The sequence below is a fragment of the Mustela erminea genome, chromosome 14 (assembly GCF_009829155.1).
Source record: "Mustela erminea isolate mMusErm1 chromosome 14, mMusErm1.Pri, whole genome shotgun sequence".
NCBI classification, from domain to species: domain Eukaryota; kingdom Metazoa; phylum Chordata; class Mammalia; order Carnivora; family Mustelidae; genus Mustela; species Mustela erminea.
In genome coordinates, this window is record NC_045627.1 from 58,411,952 (window position 1) to 58,430,684 (window position 18,733).

An 18,733-nucleotide genomic window follows, 5' to 3' on the forward strand; every position below is an offset into this window, starting at 1 on the left:
ATGAAAATAAAAGATACATTTGCTGCTTTTTTTTTTCTTTAATACTCTATTAAGTGAGATGGGAAAAATTTGGAGAGATCTTTTGATAAAGTGATATTTTGATAAAATGATCAAACTCTATATTTTGTTGTAAAGAATGTCTCTTAGTAGTAAAAAGGAAATATAATTGAAGTGACTTTTTTTCAGGTTAATTGCACCTTTCCTTAAGATAGAAAATCTAGGGGCGCCTGGGTGGCTCAGTGGGTTAAAACCTCTGCCTTCAGCTCAGGTCCTGTGATTGAGCCCCACATCTGAGCTCTCTGCTCAGCAGGGAGCCTGCTTCCCTTCCTCTCTCTCTGCCTGCCTCTCTGCCTACTTGTGATCTCTGTCAAATAAATAAAATTAAAAAAAAAAAATCTAACAATTGCCGTAATAAGAACTTAAAGCCAAAATGCCACAAAGAAAATATTGTTACTATTTAGTGATACTAAAAATATGATGAAAAAAGTTCTAAGTCCTTTAGAACTTAAAGAAATCTTTTGCGCAGATGGTTTATTTTACACATTAACTTAGCTGTAAGCACTTATAGTTACGAAAAGAGAAATGGTAGGGGACAAAATCCACTTTGTTCAGCCGATCTTTTTTGTCTGACACGAAGCCCTCCCTGGCAGGCAAGGGAGGGGTTTTACGACTAAAAATATTCTTTACCTTCTATTGCTTCTTTGATCTGACATAATTTAAAGAATATGTTTTTGGGGATCCTGGGTAGCTCAGTTGGTTAAGCAGCTGACTCTTGATTTTAGCTCTGGTCATGATCTTAGGGTCCTGGGATCAAGCCCTGTGTCAGGCTCCACGTTCAGCAGGAAGTCAGCTTTAGGATTCTTCTTCTCCCTCTGTCCCTGCCCCTGCTTATGCGTGCTCTCTCTTTCTAAAATGAATAAATAAATCATTTTAAATGATGCTTTCTTTCTAAAAAAATAAATAAATAAATAAATAATAATAATAATAATAATAATAATAAAGAATACATTTTTAGAAGTCCTTTTGTAACCCTACACACGCATCTTTTTATTAATGGTACCCACAGAGGTTTCTCTTCTTCCAGAAGAGTTCATGGACCATTCTGAATATTAAATCATTTCTTTTTAGTTTAGCTAGGTTTTTTTTTTTGTTTTTTTTTGTTTTTTTTTTTTTAAGTAGGCTCCATGACCGTTGTGGAGCTTGAACTCATGACCCTGAGATCAAGAGTCACATGCTCTACTGACTAAGCCAGCCAGGCACCCCAGGTGCCTGGTTCTTTTTCTTTTTCTTCTTTAACTTTATCGATTCCTAGAACTTGACTTTTCTACCTATATCCTGATCCAGTATGATCTCATTTAGTTGGGGTAACAGTATAGTCTATGATGTTTTTTAAAGAGGCAACCATAAACGTTCCCCTTCACAAGTCTGTTATCTTACTATATATGTCATCAACACATATGCCTTTTTTTGCCTTTTTGTATGTGTGTGTGTGTGTGGTGAATTGCAAATCTAGGCTTCTATATACAGAATGCTGTATGAGAAGACTAAGCAGCCATTGACCATGGCTATTCTTCATTTGACCTTTCTTATATTGTCTTACCTTGTAAAGAAATCTGTTAGGAATGACTTGTAGCTTTGTATTGATTTTCTTTTTATTCTCAGCCTTTAACTTCATTGGCAGGAATTGGTTAAATGTAGATTGCATTGCATACAGGTCCTTATATGCCTGTGGATCAGGGATTCTAATCTAGGGGCCATGGATTGATTTTAGGAGGTTCGTGCAAAACTTTGTTTGTGTATTTTACTGAGAAGAGGGTCCAGTATTTTCAGATTTTCAAAGGCATTTTATGTGACCTAACAACAGTTATTCAGTGACCACTGCTCTGGGGAAACTGAAAGTTGTCCAGATTAAGCCAGATCTCCATGAGCTGTTCTATTTTCAGATGTTTCTTCATTTACTGAACAAATATTTGAGCGTCTTCTCTGGGGACTGTTTTAAATGCTGAAGATACAGTGGTGAACAAGATAGGCAAGATCCTTGCTCTCACAATCTCACTTTGCTGACACAAAATCCACAACAAGCAGTGATGATTTCTAGTTTTAGATAGGATTTCAAATAGATTTAGATCTTGTGAGAAAAACAAAACAGGTTAATGTTATGACTGGGAGTAAGGTGGACCACTTCGTATTGAGTTGTCAGGGAAGACATTTAAGGAGGTGACATTTGAGTAGATATGTGAATGAAGTTGGGAGATATGGGGAAGTAGCATTCCTGGCAGCAGAAGGAAGAGCAAGTGCTGTCAAGAAAGAGAGGATAATACTACGGCTTTAAAGTAGTGAGCAAGGGAAAGAGAGGTTCAAATGAAATTGGGAAGATTATCAGAGCCAGATCCTGTAAGGCCTCGAGGGCCTTGTTAAGTAGTTCAGGTTGTTAAGTATGATGAGAAACATTCAAGGGTTTTAAGCAGGTTAGTATAATACTCTGATTTACATTTTTAAAATATTATTCTGGAAGCACCTGGGTGGCTCATTCGGTTGAGCTTCAACTCTTGGTTTCATCTCAGGTGATGATCTCATACGTTGTGAGATTGAGCCCACATTGAGCTCCATGATCAGCGCAGAGTCAGCTGGAATTCCTTTGTCCTTACCCCACTTGCTCAGCTAGCTCTCTCAAAAAACAAAACAAACAAACAAAAAAAGATTATCCTGGCCGCTCTGAGGAAAACGGACTGAAAAGGACAAAATCAAAATCAGGATGAACAGATGATAATTTTGGTAATCTAGTCTACTGATGATTGATTGCAGTTAATTACTGATGATGTAGTTCACAGTATTTCACAGTGCCTTCTTCATGTGGACTCAGAAGTTGCTGTTTACAGTATTGGAAATAGCTGAATTTATCCAGAGTAACTAGTATTCTAATAAATGGAGTACTATGAGTTATATAACTAAATACATTTTCTTCATTTTTGCAGCTAGAAAACTCAGTTGTGTAGCGTACTATCATGTGCATTTTGTCCTAACTTCATCGTCTACCTTCACTTTCTCTTGGCCCTGAGTTTTCTCAGTTATTAAGTTGTGTGTATCTTGCAAGTATTCTTATAAGTTGCCTTTGGAAGAAGACAATGTGAAAAAAGTTGAACGTTTGTTAATGGAATGCTGGAACTATAGTTCTGTAACAAGCACTATATATGTATGGATTTTTCATTTATTTCTTCTTTAACTCATTCATTTTATTCAAAAAATGTTTACTAAGTGCCTACTATAGCCAGCCCCTTAGGAAACAGAATTGAACAGTAGACAATAAAATAAGAACTAGACAATTTGAGGGATCAAAGACGATAAAGTTGAAGACTAGCAGACACAGAAATATACCTTGCCTAAAGGATAGAAATTAAGGAGTGTAAAAAGAAAGCCATGAAGTATCCAAATGGTATTTTGACGAGGACACTCTTTTGTAGGAAATAGAGTGGAGTCCTACTTCTCTTCATAACTCTTGCCTGACTTTGGGAACTGTTTCACTATATATTTTCCTGAACTGTTTCACTGTATATTTTAATGGCTTAATGAAATTTGTGATGGAAAATATTGTACAGTTTATTTCTTTTTTTGTTTTGTTTAATTTTTTGTTGTTGTTGTTTTTAAGATTTTATTTGAAAGGCAGAGATCACAAGTAGGCAGAGAGGCAGGCAGAGAGAGAGGAGGAAGCAGGCCCCCTGCCAAGCAGATCTACATCATGGTGAGCTAAAAGGAGCATAGTTCTGTAACAGTATTGTTTGGTAAGGGAAATACTCTGAATACCCACATCTTTGTTCTCATTATTCCCTTCACTTATTTACTTTCACCCTTTTACACATAGTCTGATCATCCCTCTCTACTATACACCCAAATTGGTTATAAAGTTTAGGAAAGAGGTGCAGATAATACTTCACCACAGAAAGACGAACCCTGATAAATATATACACTTGTGTTTGACTCAAAATGAACAACTTGGAGTCTACCTAAAGGGACATGAATAAGACTTGTAAGTTACGAAGGAATTGTTTGGCCATAATTCCTTCTGTGGAGACTGGGCGTCTGCCAAGACTTTACTTTGAAATTTCTGTCTTCTGTTTCTAATCTTAAGGCATCATAACATACAATTCTTTTGCCACTAGTCCAGTTTGTTCTTTAATGATGAGGAAGGAGGCATTTTTAAATAACAATTATTTCCACTATAATTAAACAAATCTTCTTTTGTTTGCATTATATTTGTTACTCTATTGTATACACACTCTGCTTGCTTAAACTTGCCCCTGTGACTACTTCACAGGAACTTTCTTTAGAAGTTTTAAAGTCTTTGACTTCTTAAAGTATTAATGGGATTTGCCGAAGTTGTAGTATCCGAATGCTTGACTAGATATAGTAGCAGGACAACAAGCTTGTTCACACAACTCCTCCAGCAAGCCTTTTTTCCCTTAGACAATCCTAAATTCATTTGAAGTGCCAAAGAATTAAAGGAAGATGTATTTGGGTTTACTGCTGAATATAACAAGACCAGACATCTCACAAACTTTACCTTAAGGTCCAGATATTAGAAAAGTATGCTGCCCTTTGCAAGAGCTTAGATTATGAAGGATTAGTCTGATCCTAAATGACTTTTGCCTTTTTGTACTTTTTGTTCCAGTGTCATAATTCTGGAGGTTTACAGTTGATGTGCTTAACTACATATGTGACTTATGCTCATACTTCCAGTTATTGGTATAAATTTTTGAACTCACAGATTTTTGTGATTATTTTGAGAGTAAAGGTTAGAGCTGTTTTGTAGTTTGGAAACTTACCTTCTGAAATGATTTTTTGAAAACCAGAAAAACAAAAAAGCAAACAAACACCGTAACAGTTAAAAAAATAATACATGCTCACTGCTTTTTTTATTTAAAATATTTACAGACTCACAGGAAGTTACAAATATAGATCCATGAGGTCCCATGTATACTTTACACAGCTTCCCCCGCCACAGTGACTTTTATATAGCTATCTGCAGTTATCAAAATCAGGAAAATGATATTGCATGTTCACTGTCTATAACAAAAAGTCGAACATGTAAATATGTATAAAAAGAAAGCTCTCATTTTTTTGTCTTCTTCAATCTCTCAGTTATCATTGTGTTACCTGAAGATTTTTTTTTTTTTAAGATTTTATTTATTTGACAGACAAAGATCACAAGCAGGCAGAGAGGCAGGCAGAGAGAGAGGAGGAAGCAGGCTCCCCGCTGAGCAGAGATCCCGATGCGGAGCTCGATCCCAGGACCCTGGGATCAGGACCTGAGCTGAAGGCAGAGGCTTTAACCTACTGAGCCACCCAGGCACCCCCTGAAGATGTTTTGAAAGGTACACTTAGTGGTGCCTGGCTGGCTCAGTTGATAGAGCATGCGACTCTGGATCCTTGAGGTCATGAATTAATTCAAGCCCCACGCTGGGTGTAGAGTTTACTGAAAAAATAATAAAAAACAAAAAAATAATAAAATGTACATTTATTTTTTTTAAATATTTTATTTATTTATTTGACAGACAGAGATCACAAATAGGCAGAGAGGCAGGCAGAGAGAGAGGAGGAAGCAGGCTACCTGCTGAGCAGAAAGCTGGATGTAGGGCTTGATCCCAGAACTCTGGGATTATGACCTGAGCCAAAGGCAGAGACTTTAACTCACTGAGCCACCCAGGCACCCCTAAAATGTACATTTAAACACACACAAAGGCACCTACTTGTGTGCACATGTGTAGAATTTTTTGCTTTTGGGGAATAAGGGTCATTTATGCTATAAGCTACATTTTATACTACATGATTTTGTATTGATAAATACAGATTTTTCATTCTTTTTCATTTCTTCATAATGTTTTCTAGTATAAATACGCCATAATTTATTAAATAAACCCCCTTTTGTTGGACATCTATGGACTCTCCAGTTTTTCTACACAGTGCTGCAGTTAGTATCTTTATACGTATATATCGAGCACTTGTATAAGTATTTCTGTAGGCCTTTTTTTTTTTTAAGATTTTATTTATTTATTTGACAGATAGAGATCACAAGTAGGCAGAGAGGCAGGCAGAGAGAGAGAGAAGAGGAAGCAGGCTCCCTGCGGAGCAGACAGCCCGATGTGGGACTCGATCCCAGAACCCTGGGATCATGACCTGAGCCGAAGGCAGAGGCTTTAACCCACTGAGCCACCCAGGCGCCCCTCTGTAGGCCTTTAAAAGTGGAATTACTTGGGGCGCCTGGGTGGCTCAGTGGGTTAAAGCCTCTGCCTTTGGCTCAGGTCATGATCCCAGGAGCCTGGGATCGAGCCCCACATAGGGCTCTCTGCTTGGCGGGGAGCCTGCTTCCTCCTCTCTCTCTGCCTGCCTCTCTGCCTACTTGTGATCTCTGTCTGTCAAATAAATTTAAAAAAAAAAAAAAAAGTGGAATTACTTAACACTCAAAAAAATTGTACCAGTCAGAATTTTTTTTAAGAGAAGTACATAGTAATATGACTATAAACAAAAGTAACAGATTTACGAGAAAAATTTATTCATCTAAGTGTGTAGTTGGGCAAATACGGAAATTTTTTTATTTATAATATAAACATGATTATGTTGTGATTTGTTATGAGGTAAATTTTAGTATGTTACACAAGGAGTAAATCTTTATCTCCATGGACTGGGAGTTATAAGCTGGTGTGTAATGTAAAGAGAGGCAGTCCCAAATTTAAATGTTTTTAATCATCAGTATTCTAATTTTTTCACTGAAAGGGATGGTTAAAACTTTTAGTATAGTCTACCAGCAATGAAGGATATTGCTAGCTGGCCTTTATCAATATATACCCTTTAAACTAATTATTAGATATAAACTCAGTATTGCCAGTATTCAACAGGGAACTTTATTCTTTTCTCAACATTAATTTCACATTTTTGCCAAACTCCCTACTATTCATGTATAAGAAATGTTTTTCCCTAATAATAGTTTTCTTTTTTTGAATGGAAACATTTTTTTTTATTATAGATTTCTTTGAGTTGGGAGGATAGATTATGAGAACTTTAAATCTTTAATTGCTTTGTCAAAAAAACAGCAATAATTATTGTACTCTTTAGCAATTAATGAGTATTCTAACCAGAACCAGCATATTCACTATTATGATCTTTTTTGCTGTATAAGACAAAATTCTCTAGATTGCCTTTTTAATATTTGCCATATCAAGTATGAATCTTTTTTTTTTTAAAGATTTTATTATGTTTGACAGAGATCTCAAGTAGGCAGAGAGGGAGACAGAGAGAGAGAGAGGGGGGAAGCAGGCTCCCCGCTGAGCAGAAAGCTGGATGCAGGACTTGATCCCAAAACCCCGGGATTATGACCTGAGCCAAAGGCAGAGGCTTTAACTCACTGAGCCCCCCAGGCACCCCACTGCCTCAAGTGTGAATCTTAAAAGAGTGTTCTAAAAAACTTTGCCAAGAACTCTTTTTGAAAGTAGATTGATTACACATACAAATAAAAGGAAATCTTGTATAAATGAAGCCATCCTAATCTGGTTGTTTTAAGCACTTGACTTATAAATTGAGGAAATTAGATCCTAATCCTACTTTACATATAAATTTGAACAAGACACATTAATCTCTCTAGAGCTCAGTTTCCCTTTTATAAAGTATAGAAAAGCCTGTACTTCACTGGAATGAGATGTTCAAGTGAAAAATTGTATACAAATACAACTAATGGCTGAAATGGAGATAAGGAAAAATTAACAGTAGGTGATTAGTGAACTTTGTGTAGACTCTGTCAGTCTCTCAGGGTCCCTTGAAGGTAATCTCTGTGTGACAGGGTCACAAACTCAGTATTTATGCAAAGCTTTTGCAGTGGTTTAAATTAGAAGCTTTTTCTTATGCATTAATCTCTCTGATTTTCTTTTTGTTGCAGAAAAGACACAGTCCTTAAACTTCAGCTTCTCAGAGTGGTCTATGAAATACAATTTAGTTCAGTTCAACAAGCTTTTATTGAGTATCCTAAGGGAGAAGTAGGAGCTATTATCTATGCCCTTGAAGACTCAAGTTGGTTGGAAAGCAGAAACAAACATACCCCAAAACTAAGTACATGTACATACTCCATGCTTGAGGAGTGAAACTTTGGGGACCAATAGAGCCACCCGTCCTCATATTTAGATGGCTGAGAGAACCGAATCCTGTTGACACCCAGGTAGCATTCCAGAGGGGTTCATTCCATGTCCTGTATCTCTAAAACCATACACTAAAAGAAATTTAGTGGGTTTTTGTTCAGTAGTGACCTTTTTTTTTTCTTTTTTTTTTAAAGATTTTTATTTATTTATTTGACAGAGAGAAATTACAAGTACACTGAGAGGCAGGCAGAGAGAGAGAGAAGGAAGCAGGCTCCCTGCTGAGCAGAGAGCCCGATGCGGGACTCCATCCCAGGACCCTGAGATCATGACCTGAGCCGAAGGCAGCGGCTTAACCCACTGAGCCACCCAGGCGCCCCAGTAGTGACCTTTTAAGAGCCAAGTGGAGGGACGCCTGGGTGGCTCAGTTGGTTAAGCGGCTGCCTTCGGCTCAGGTCATGATCCCAGCGTCCTGGGATCGAGTCCCACATCGGGCTCCTTGCTTGGCAGGGAGCCTGCTTCTACCCTCTGCCTCTGCCTGCCACTCTGTCTGCCTGTGCTTGCTCTCGCTTCTCTCTCTATGACAAATAAATTAAAAAAAAAAAAAAAAAAAAAAAAAGAGCCAAGTGGATATGTGTCATCATGAAAATGTTTACTAATATATATTGAAAGGATGAAATTGCTGAAGGGATTATTTGATTTAAGAATAATTTATAATATTTTTTCCTGAACTTCCTTCTTAGGCATATATTCCAAAGCTTTAGTACTTAATAGTAAGTGACAGTTTGGTCCCCAGAGTGTTTTACAGTTTATAGTTCTTTCTTTGACTTGCTTGTGTTTTCTTAATTTTCAGATCGTCTTTCAGTTACCTTCAGTTTTTGATTCAGTGATTTTCATGGTTGTGAAATCCTAAGACTTGAGAGTTGGAAGGTGCTTAAGGAAATCTAACCAAACCTCCTATAAACTATCCCTTTAACCAGGGCCCTTGCTGCTGCTCCTAATGTCTTTAGAAGTCCACGTTCAAATAGAAGCTTCTTTGCCCTTTTGAAAAACCTCATGACAGCCTTCATCATTTCTTCCTGAGATCTGGAGTTTCCAGAAGATTAAAATGTTTGATTACTCATCCAACTGAGGTACTTTCTCCCTACTCTTTTTCCACATCTTACTCCACTCCTTCTGGCTGCCCGACCTTTTTACTGTCTCATTCACTCCTTGTTTTGTTTACTCTGTGTCTTTTCACTTCTACTCATTTTAGGGTGTGCCATCTGAAGACATTGCAAGGTAAATGGCCCTATGGCTTCAGTGCTGTGGCAGAATGTTTTCTTCCCCTCCCATCTTAGAATTGTGCAGGTACCCTAACCAAGAAGCCCTCTAATGGGAGCTAAGCACTCTTTCACGGGCTACACAGAGTGAATGAGAGATCCTGTTCTCCTCATCCCCATTTCCATTTGTAGACCATTGTTCATCTCCTCTTGAGTGAGTAGATGGCCCCTTGAGCTTCCTTCATTCCTCTCTGTCACTACCAATATTTCACTGTTATTTTTTTGTTTTAAAAAAAGACTTTTTTTTTTTAAAGATTTTATTTATTGAGATAGAGAGTGAGAGAGCAAACATGAGCAGGGGACAGAGGGAGAAGTAGGCTCCCTGCTGAGCAGAGAGCCTGGGCTCAATCCCAGGACCCTGAGATCATGACCTGAACCGAAGACAGACTGAGCCACCCAGGTGCTCCAAAAGATTTTTCTTAAATCACCTCTACATCCAAAGTGGGGCTCACAACCCTGAGATGAAGAGCCACATGTTCCCCCAACTAAGCCAGCCAGGTGCTCTTCACTGTTGCTTTTGCAACCAAACACTTTGTCTATATTCATATGCATTCTCATTTTCCTTCCTCAGACTCATGTAATAGGTAGCCATTTTGTTCACAGTTCTCTCATCTTCCAGTGCGCACGACCTCATGTTTCTATGGGACTTGTTTCATTATTCATCTGTGTTTCCTCTGTTTTATCCTTTCCCTAAATACCTTAGCCTAAAAACATATTCAAAATCTAACCTACCCGAGAGAGAGAGAGAGGGCAGGCAGGGAGATATCTTCTCTAGTCTCATTCTAACATTTACCATCTCTTCTTTTTTCCTCCTTTGTATCCTTATTCCGTAGAAGAATTTTTTATAATTGTTTCCTTATTTCCTCATATCTCCTTCATTCCCCAATCTACTCTCTGCTTTGCCACAGTGCTCAAACAGCATTCACTTAGGTCACCGGGGAGGGCCAGAAGAACTATTTATCCCTTACTTTATTGGTTCTTCCTGCTGTATAATAATATAATATTGTTATATGATAATGTTGGTCACATCCTCCTTAAAATTATCCCTTCTTTGGGGCACCTGGCTGGCTCATTCGGTTAAGTGTCTGCCTTCAGTTCAAATCATGAACCCAGAATCCTGGGATTGAACCCCACATTGGGCTCCCTGCTCAGCGGAGAGCCTGCTTCTCTGTCTCTCTGCTGCTACCCTTGCTGTCTTCCCTCTCTGTCAAAGAAAAAAAATCTTTTTAAAAAAGCCCAAAAAACAAAAAACCTCTTCTTCAAAGCCTTTACTGTCTTAATGTTCTTTTTATGTCTTTTCTGTAGCTTCCTTTTCCTGCCCCCTAAATGTTGGTATCCCTGAGGTTTCTGTCCTAGAATGCTGTTCTGTATACACTCGGCCATAGTGAACTCATCCATTCACCATCTGATCTCTGGCACAAATGCTGTATGCCCTAGATATTTATGCAGTTGCTGGGTAGACATTTCCACTGGGATATGTGTCCCACATCCTATGTGGCCAAAGCTGTCAACACATCATCTTCTCTCATTCTCTAATCAGGTCTTTTCATATTCTCTGTTTTGGTTGATGGCATCACTCTGCCATGCCCCACATTTAATCATCATGGCCTAGGGAATTTTCTTCTTAATATTTCTCAAACCCATCTTTTTCTTTCAACCTGACTACCTGTCTACTACCTATCCATCCTCCTCTCTCTATCCTAATGACCTATTTGTTTATCCCAGTATATTTCAAGTTTATCACAACAGTCTCCTAATTATTTTTCCTGTCTTTAGTTTTTTTCTCCTCAAATCCGCTCTTCATAGAGCTGCTAGATTTGCCTATCTAAGTGATCAGGCTGACCATGTGAGCTTTCTTGTTTAGAATTTTCCCACAGTTTCTGAACAAGGCATACATGTCCTTTTATGATCTGGTCCCTGTCCCCTACTCCAGCCCATTTTGTACTACTCCCTTACTGATAAGTTTAGCAACACTAATTAAAGTGGCACTCCCCATAAGCACAACTGTTTCTCATCTTTGTGCCTTTTCTTTTCTTTCACATTTGCTTGGAATACCACTGCATTTCCTTTGATTAACTCCCTTTTTTTTTTTTTTAAGATTTTTAATTCTTTATTTTAGCAGGGGGAGTGAGAGGAGAGCATTGAGGGAGAAAGAGAGAATCTCAAGCAGACTCCATGCTGAATGTGGAGCCTGAAGCGGGGCTCAGTCTCACGACCCTAAGACCATGTCCTGAGCTGAATCTAAGAGTCAGATGCTCAACTGACTGAGCCACCCAGGTACCCCATGATTAACTCCTTTTTAAGACTCAGTTTGGGTACTACCTCATATGCCTTCTCAGGTTTGCCTCTCACTCCCCAAATAAGATTGGATGCTCTAAAAATAACTTGTACATAACTCCATCAGTGTAATGAGCATCTTAGTTCATAATTAGGCCTTTGTGAATATCTCTACCATTCTACCGAAGAACTCCTTGAATCCAAAGCCTGGGTCATCACCATCTTTTCATTGCTACTGTCAAATTAAGTGCTTGTCACATGCAAATAAGATCCCTTCATTTTACAAACAGGAAGTTGAGACCCAGAGTTTATCACTCCCTTAAATGATCAATTCATAATGAAAGTAGCTTGATAAAAAAAAAAAGTGGGTTGAGAGGGAATTTAATAGGGCATAAGATAAATACACTATTGGTGTCATAAGAAACAATACTTTTTCCAAGTGAAATATAATCAGATAAACAAATAATATCCATAGAATATTGATTAGGTGAGACAGTGGAGGGGCTTGATTTTTCCTAACCTAGTGGTTCCAGTTTCTAACATTCTGAAGCACTGTCACCACATAGCAGATATTTAAAAATTATTCTGAAAAAGGGGTGCCTGGGTGGCATAGTCAGTTGCGTGTCCAATTCTTGGTTTTGACTCAGGTTATGATCTCAGGGTCCTGAGATTGGCCCAGTGTCAGGCTCTGTGCTCAGTGTGGAGACTGCTTGAGACTCTGTCTCCCTCTCCCTTAGCCCCTCCCCCTGCTCTCTCTTGTGTGCTCTCTCTCAAGTGAATGAATAACTCTTTAAAAAAAATTTTTCTGAAAAAAAGAAAAACTGGCTCATTTTAAGTTACAGTATTTGTTGAATATTTCCTTAGGAAATCATTGAATACTCTCTTATTACCCCAGAGTCTTATTAAAAATGAAATTCTCAGGGGCACCTGGGTGGCTCAGTGGGTTAAAGCCTCTGCCTTTGGCTCAGGTCATGATCCTAGAGTCCTGGGATCAAGCCCCACATCTGGCTCCCTGCTTAGCAGGGAGCCTGCTTCCCTTCCTCTCTCTGACTGCCCCTCTGCCCACTTGTGATCTCTGTCTATCAAATAAATAAATAAATAATCTTAAAAAAAAAAAAAAGAAATTCTCAGGCGCCTGGGTGGCTCGGTCATTAGGCATCTGCCTTCCGCTCATGTCATGATCCCAGGGTCCTGGGATCAAGCCCTGCATTGGGTTCCCTGCTCAGCAGGAAGCCTGCTTCTCTCTCTTCTGCTCCCCCTGCTTGTGTTCCCTTTCTCGATGTTTCTGTCAAGTGAATAAATAAAGTCTTTAAAAAAAAAAAAAGAATAAAATTCTTTCTATGGAGCACCTGGCTGGCTCAGTCTGTATGGCATGCAGTTCTTGATCTCAAGGTTGTGAGTTTAAGCCCTAAGTCGGGTGTAGAGATTACTTAAATAAATAAAACTTTAAAAATATTAATTTGTTCTCGGCCAATCTGTAAATACTTAATACTTCCAACTTTCTTACCTGTTTGTTACCCCTCTCTTCCTTCTTTGCCCCCCTAATTATTAATAAACTTTACCCCCTGAACTGTGTTGAGTGTGCTGGGCCAATTTCTGTTCTATGTATTACAAGGAAGAAACTCCTATGGCTTGAGTTTTTTCCTGATGGCCAGATGTACAATGTTAATGCAAAGTGTTAATGGAAACAATTATTTTAACAGGATGGCACCACCTATTTTGCTTAGAAATGTCCTAATTTCCTGCTTAGGTTATCTAGAGGTCAGATAGGGATTTCTTTTTGTACTCCCATTATACAGATTTGTATCATGCAAGCATTGTAAGACTTAGATCACAATCTGTTTAATTCCACTGGCTGCATTCATCTTCCCAAGAAGATAAGTCCTTCCCCCTGCCGTTTTTATTTAGTTTCTCTTTTTATATAGGTATGACCCTAATAGGTCTTTACCCATAGATGCTTTTTAACTAACCTTCATTTTAAAGTTTGTCTGTTGCCCATTTTGAAGTTCACGTGGATTAGTCAGAAGTTCTTCTGCATTAGTTGGAATGCTATAGTGTTGTCACTGTTAACTCGGTCCTAGAAATTGGGCAAGCATTAGGCCCCAAAGTAAGCCATGTCTACTTGCTATATACTCTTACCATAGTGAATCTGCTTCAGTGTAGTTTGATAACTGTCTTTTTTTTTTTTTTTCAAATTTAATTATGCCTTGAGGCTGTTGAAAAACTGAATTTATTTGTTGAACCAAACTCAGCAGCAAGTGTTCTGACATGTTTATTGAGCAGATTATTATACCTGACAAAAGGCAATTACATATATAATCAGATTTGGAAGTAACTGGATAATTAAAGGTTAATAAATTTTCTAGCATACAAGAAGTGCCTTTAGATTCTGGAGAAGTAAACTAAATACATACCTTTTTAAATTGTTTGAATAAAGATTACAAAATCTTTATTTTTAAGATTTGAAAGAAAGAGATGAATGAGGATACAAGCCTCCTTAAATACAAATACTCACTGAGATAGTGTAATATTTTTGTCTTAACTGGAGACTGCAGAGATTCTTATTTTCTGTATTTCCATCATGCTAAATACAGTAGTCTAGTATTACCATAGAAACTATCCTCCTTTTCCTCCTGTAGTGGTTGGGATTCCATGCTCTTGGTTTGTTTTATTTATCTAAATGGTCAGAGTTCCATTTTAAAGATGAGAATGATAAGATGACTCTAGGAACTGAAGTATCTGGTTTTAATTTTAGTTTAGCTTTGTTTTCTCAAAACAAATTATAACTTGCCATTGTAACTAATGGCAAATTGTGTCTCTCCCTCTGTCAAATAAATAAGTAAAATCTTAAAAAAAAATAATGGCAAATTATGAATTCTATATATAACATGACTTACTAAAATTTTAGAATGAGGCATATGTGACTGATTTTGTTGAAGACTAAATTAATCCATCTGTTAGATTCTCCAAGCTTTCATTTGCCTTATTTTATTTTTTTTTTAAAGATTTTATTTATTTATCAGAGATCACAAATAGGCAGAGAGGCAGGCAAGGGGGGTGGAAAGCAGGCTCCCTGCTGAGCAGAGAGCCCGATGCGGGGCTCGATCCCAGGACCCTGGGATCATAACCTGAGCAGAAGGCAGAGGCTTTTAACCCACTGAGCCACCCAGGCGCCCCTCATTTGCCTCATTTTAAATCATAGCTGTGAGGACCAGGGGAGAGAAACATCCACTTAGATTCACAAACTTTTAAAAAGTGGTTATTCCCTCCCTCTTTCTCTTCTTATCAATTAAAGTGCATTTAAAAGAGTACACAGTGAAGCTCCAGCCTAGTCAAGCTCCCTTCATTCAAGCAATTACTATATCCTGGAGTATAGACACATTGGCATATAATTATTCTTCACTGGCTAATCCATTTTTTTTTAAAGATTTTATTTATTTATGTGACAGACAGAGATCACAAGTAGGCAGAGAGACAGGCAGAGAGAGAGGGGAAAGCAGGCTCCCCGCTGAGCAGAGAGCCCGATGTGGGGCTCGATCCCAGGACCCCGGGATCATGACCTGAGCCGAAGGCAGAGGCCTAACCCACTGAGCCACCCAGACGCCCCTGGCTAATCCATATTATCTTCCTTCATTGTTCTAGGTCTTACACAGTTAATTTATACAAGCAGATCTTATTTCTCCATTGCTTTGATAAAGCAAAATGACTTACAGAGAGAATCAAAAGTCTAGTGAACACCTCTCATCATAAGATTCACGGTTTGATTTTCTGAGTATTGGAAGTAAGAGCTTTATTGGTGAAGTAATTACATAAACCACTTGTTACATAAGTGTGGCAGATGATGTAATGAATCTGGGCAGAAAATTGAATGTATGACCTGGGAATGTTTATTTAACATGTTTGATGGTGGCATCACTGGTTTACAAAAGGTAATCTCAGGAGCAGAACTGTGGTTGTGAAATATTTTTAGTGTATTCTATAGCACAGATTAATCAGTCAATAAATAGACTAGCTATCAGAATAATTATAAGGTGATACTAAAAATTCAGAGATTTTCTTTTAAAGATTTTATTTATTTATTTGACAGAGATCTCAAGTAGCAGAGAGGCAGGCAGAGAGAGAAGGGGAAGCAGGCTCACCGCTAAGCAGAGAGCCCAATGCAGGGTTTGATCTCGGGACCCTGAGATCTTGACCTGAGCTGAAGGCAGGGGCTTAACCCACTGAGCCACCCAGGTGCCCCCAGAGATGTTTTTATTATTAATAGTTCACATTAAAGTAAATAACATAGCTAATTATTAGTATATAAGATGTGAGTTCAGATTAGACTTACAAAATTCTGTGTCACAATGTAACATATACATTTCATCTTAACATATATTTACTTGGTGCCTAGTATATACCAGGTACTGGGCCAAATGTGAGGATACAGATGAAAGCAACACAAATTCCCAGTGTTGAGGCACTTACAATGTATATTAGGAGGAAGTAAAGGCACTTTAGCTGTTGGGATATTGGAAAGAGACTGGGCTGAAATAGCCATGAATCACCCAGACTACAAAAGGAATTGTTATGTAATTCCTTAATGGGAGGACAGACACATCAATATGCTGTGAAAAATCCTGTGATAGAGATGTGGCAGGTGCTCTGAGGACATGAAAAGAATAGAAAACCCATCCCAAGCCCTGGGGGCTTCTTGAGAGAGGCAGGATTTAAATTTTAAGAAATTTAAATTTTATGGAATAAATAAGAGTTACGTGGATGATGAAGGAGGGGAAGGGGACTCCACACAGAGAAAAAGGAAATGAGCAATCTCCTGGGGATCATCGTGGTTTTTAAGAGAATTCCTCGTAGGAGCTTAAATTACAAGGCAGGAGAAGCTGCCAAAAGGATGAACTTGTTGGGGCCAAGGGTTGGCCACCCCAAGATGGACCACATTGGCATGAACATTTTTTTTTATTAAAAGCAATCAAAACCCAGCAGATAGAGGTAACACTCCTTACCTCCCCCTCAACTGTCTGCTTGTACCAGGAAGAGAACTAGTAATGGAGACTCCCTTTTACAGAAGAAACTTCTCTGCATCATAGGGCAACCTTTGTTTTCCAAACATCTCCTTATACTTTCCTGATAATGGTCCTTCTTCCCTTTGTATCCTCAGACCCTACTGCTGTCTCTAGCTCATATAAGCTTCATGTTGCCTCATTGTCTATGGAATTCCCATGTCTGTGTAGATTCTCCATAGGTAAGCTATTAAATTTAATTTTCTTCACTTAATCTGTCTCATTGCAATTTGATTCTTAGTCCAGTCAGAAAAATCTTGAAGGGCAGAGTAAATTCTTTCTCCCCAACAACCTCAATTAGGGGCAAGATTGCTTTGCATTTCATGGTAAAGAAGTTGATCTTTATCTTGAAGAAGTTGGGACGCCATTGACTGTTTTAAGTAAGTGAGTGGTGTGATCGCATTTGTATTTTAGCTGGATCTCTCTAGCAGCGGTGTGAAGACTGATGGATCTGGGGTGTTAGAAGGCAGAGGCAAGGGAGGATAGGTGACACAAAAGGCCCTAAGGTAGAGGTTGTGATATCTGAACTAGGATTATAGTAGTAGTAGGGGTGGAAAGTATGAAGCAAGTGAATTCAAGAAATATTTAGGAGGTTAAATTGGCAAAATTTGGCAATAAGTTAGATGCCAGAGCTGTCAAAGAGAGGAGTCAAAACAGACTGAATAATAGGGTGCCTGAATGGCTCGGTTTGTTGAACGTGCAACTCTTGATCTCAGTTCAGGTCTTGATCTCAGTTCAAGCCTTAGATTGGGCTCCATACTGGACATGGAGCCTGCTTAAAAACTAACAGACAAACAGGGCACCTGCCAATCTCAACCAAAACAGGCTGAATGCAGATTTCTAGTTTGGGTAATTAGGTAAATGCTGTTTTTCAATATGTAAGCCACATTTTTTAATCAGGAAGCTGAATTAGGTATTCTCATGACTGAAGAAAAACAAGCCAAGTACATTTGTAAAGGTACTCAAAATTATACTCAACTATTTGAAGTAAATGTACCTGAGGAAACTACCTGAAATTTTCTTTCCTGTTTTGGGTAATTAGAGAAATTTTGCTTTTCAGAAATAGAGGCTAGAAAAATTCTTGTTAGTAATTTCATTAAAATCTTTCAGTATTTATAAAGAACTTTTAGGAAACTTTACTTAAATATTTATTGTTATTTGGGTTTAAATATATAATATAAATAATTTAAAACCCCATTGCCAAAGAATTACTTTAAAACTCAACCATATAAAATGTTAATTTCTTATATTATTAAATGGAGAGTCAAAAGAGCCTCTTTTTTTTTTTTAAGATTTTATTTATTTGACAGATATCACAAGTAGACAGAAAGGCAGGTGGCACGACGGGGCGGGGGGCCGGTGGACAGGCTCCCCGCTGTGTGGGGAGCCCAAAGTGGGGCCTGATCCCAGTACCCTGGGATCATGACCTGAGCCAAAGGCAGAGGCTTAATCCACTGAGCCACTTACGCGCCCCGAAAGAGCCTCTTAATTAAAAGTTTATGTGGGACACCTGGGTGGCTCGGTGGGTTAAGCTTCTGCCTTCCGCTCAGTTCGTGATCTCAGGGTCCTGGGATTGAGCCCTGCATCAGGCTCCCTGTCTGTCAAATAAATAAATAAAATCTCAAAAAAAAAAAAAAAAAGTTTATGTAACAAATTCTACTGCCAACTATATACTCAAGAAAAATAAAAACATATATCCACACAAAAACTTGTACATGAATGTTCACAGCATTGTCATTCATAATAGCTGAAAATAGGAAATAATCCAAATGTACATTAAATGTGGAATGGATGAACAAATGTGTCATATACATATAATAGACTATTATTTGGCCATAAAAAGGAGTGAAGTACTGACACCTGCTACAACATGGACGACCCTTGAAAACATCATGCTAATTGACAGAAACTTGTTATATAAGACCACAGGTTATATGACTCCTATTGGTAGAGTGACTGC

At 38.3% G+C, this 18,733-nt stretch overlaps 1 protein-coding gene across 6 annotated transcripts in view; it reads left to right on the plus strand.

Moving 5' to 3' along the window:
* The window catches only part of EXOC6 (exocyst complex component 6), a 243,418-nt gene that overhangs the window by 213,520 nt on the left and 11,165 nt on the right, over positions 1-18,733 (plus strand). Inside the window, exon 22 of one of the 6 annotated variants that reach the window (XM_032312084.1) lies at positions 16,872-16,955. The exons of the other annotated variants lie outside the window; for them this stretch is intronic. Coding sequence (XP_032167975.1) covers positions 16,872-16,955 — 84 coding nt within the window. The remainder of the gene's footprint in view (positions 1-16,871; positions 16,956-18,733) is intronic. 6 annotated transcript variants of the gene reach the window in all.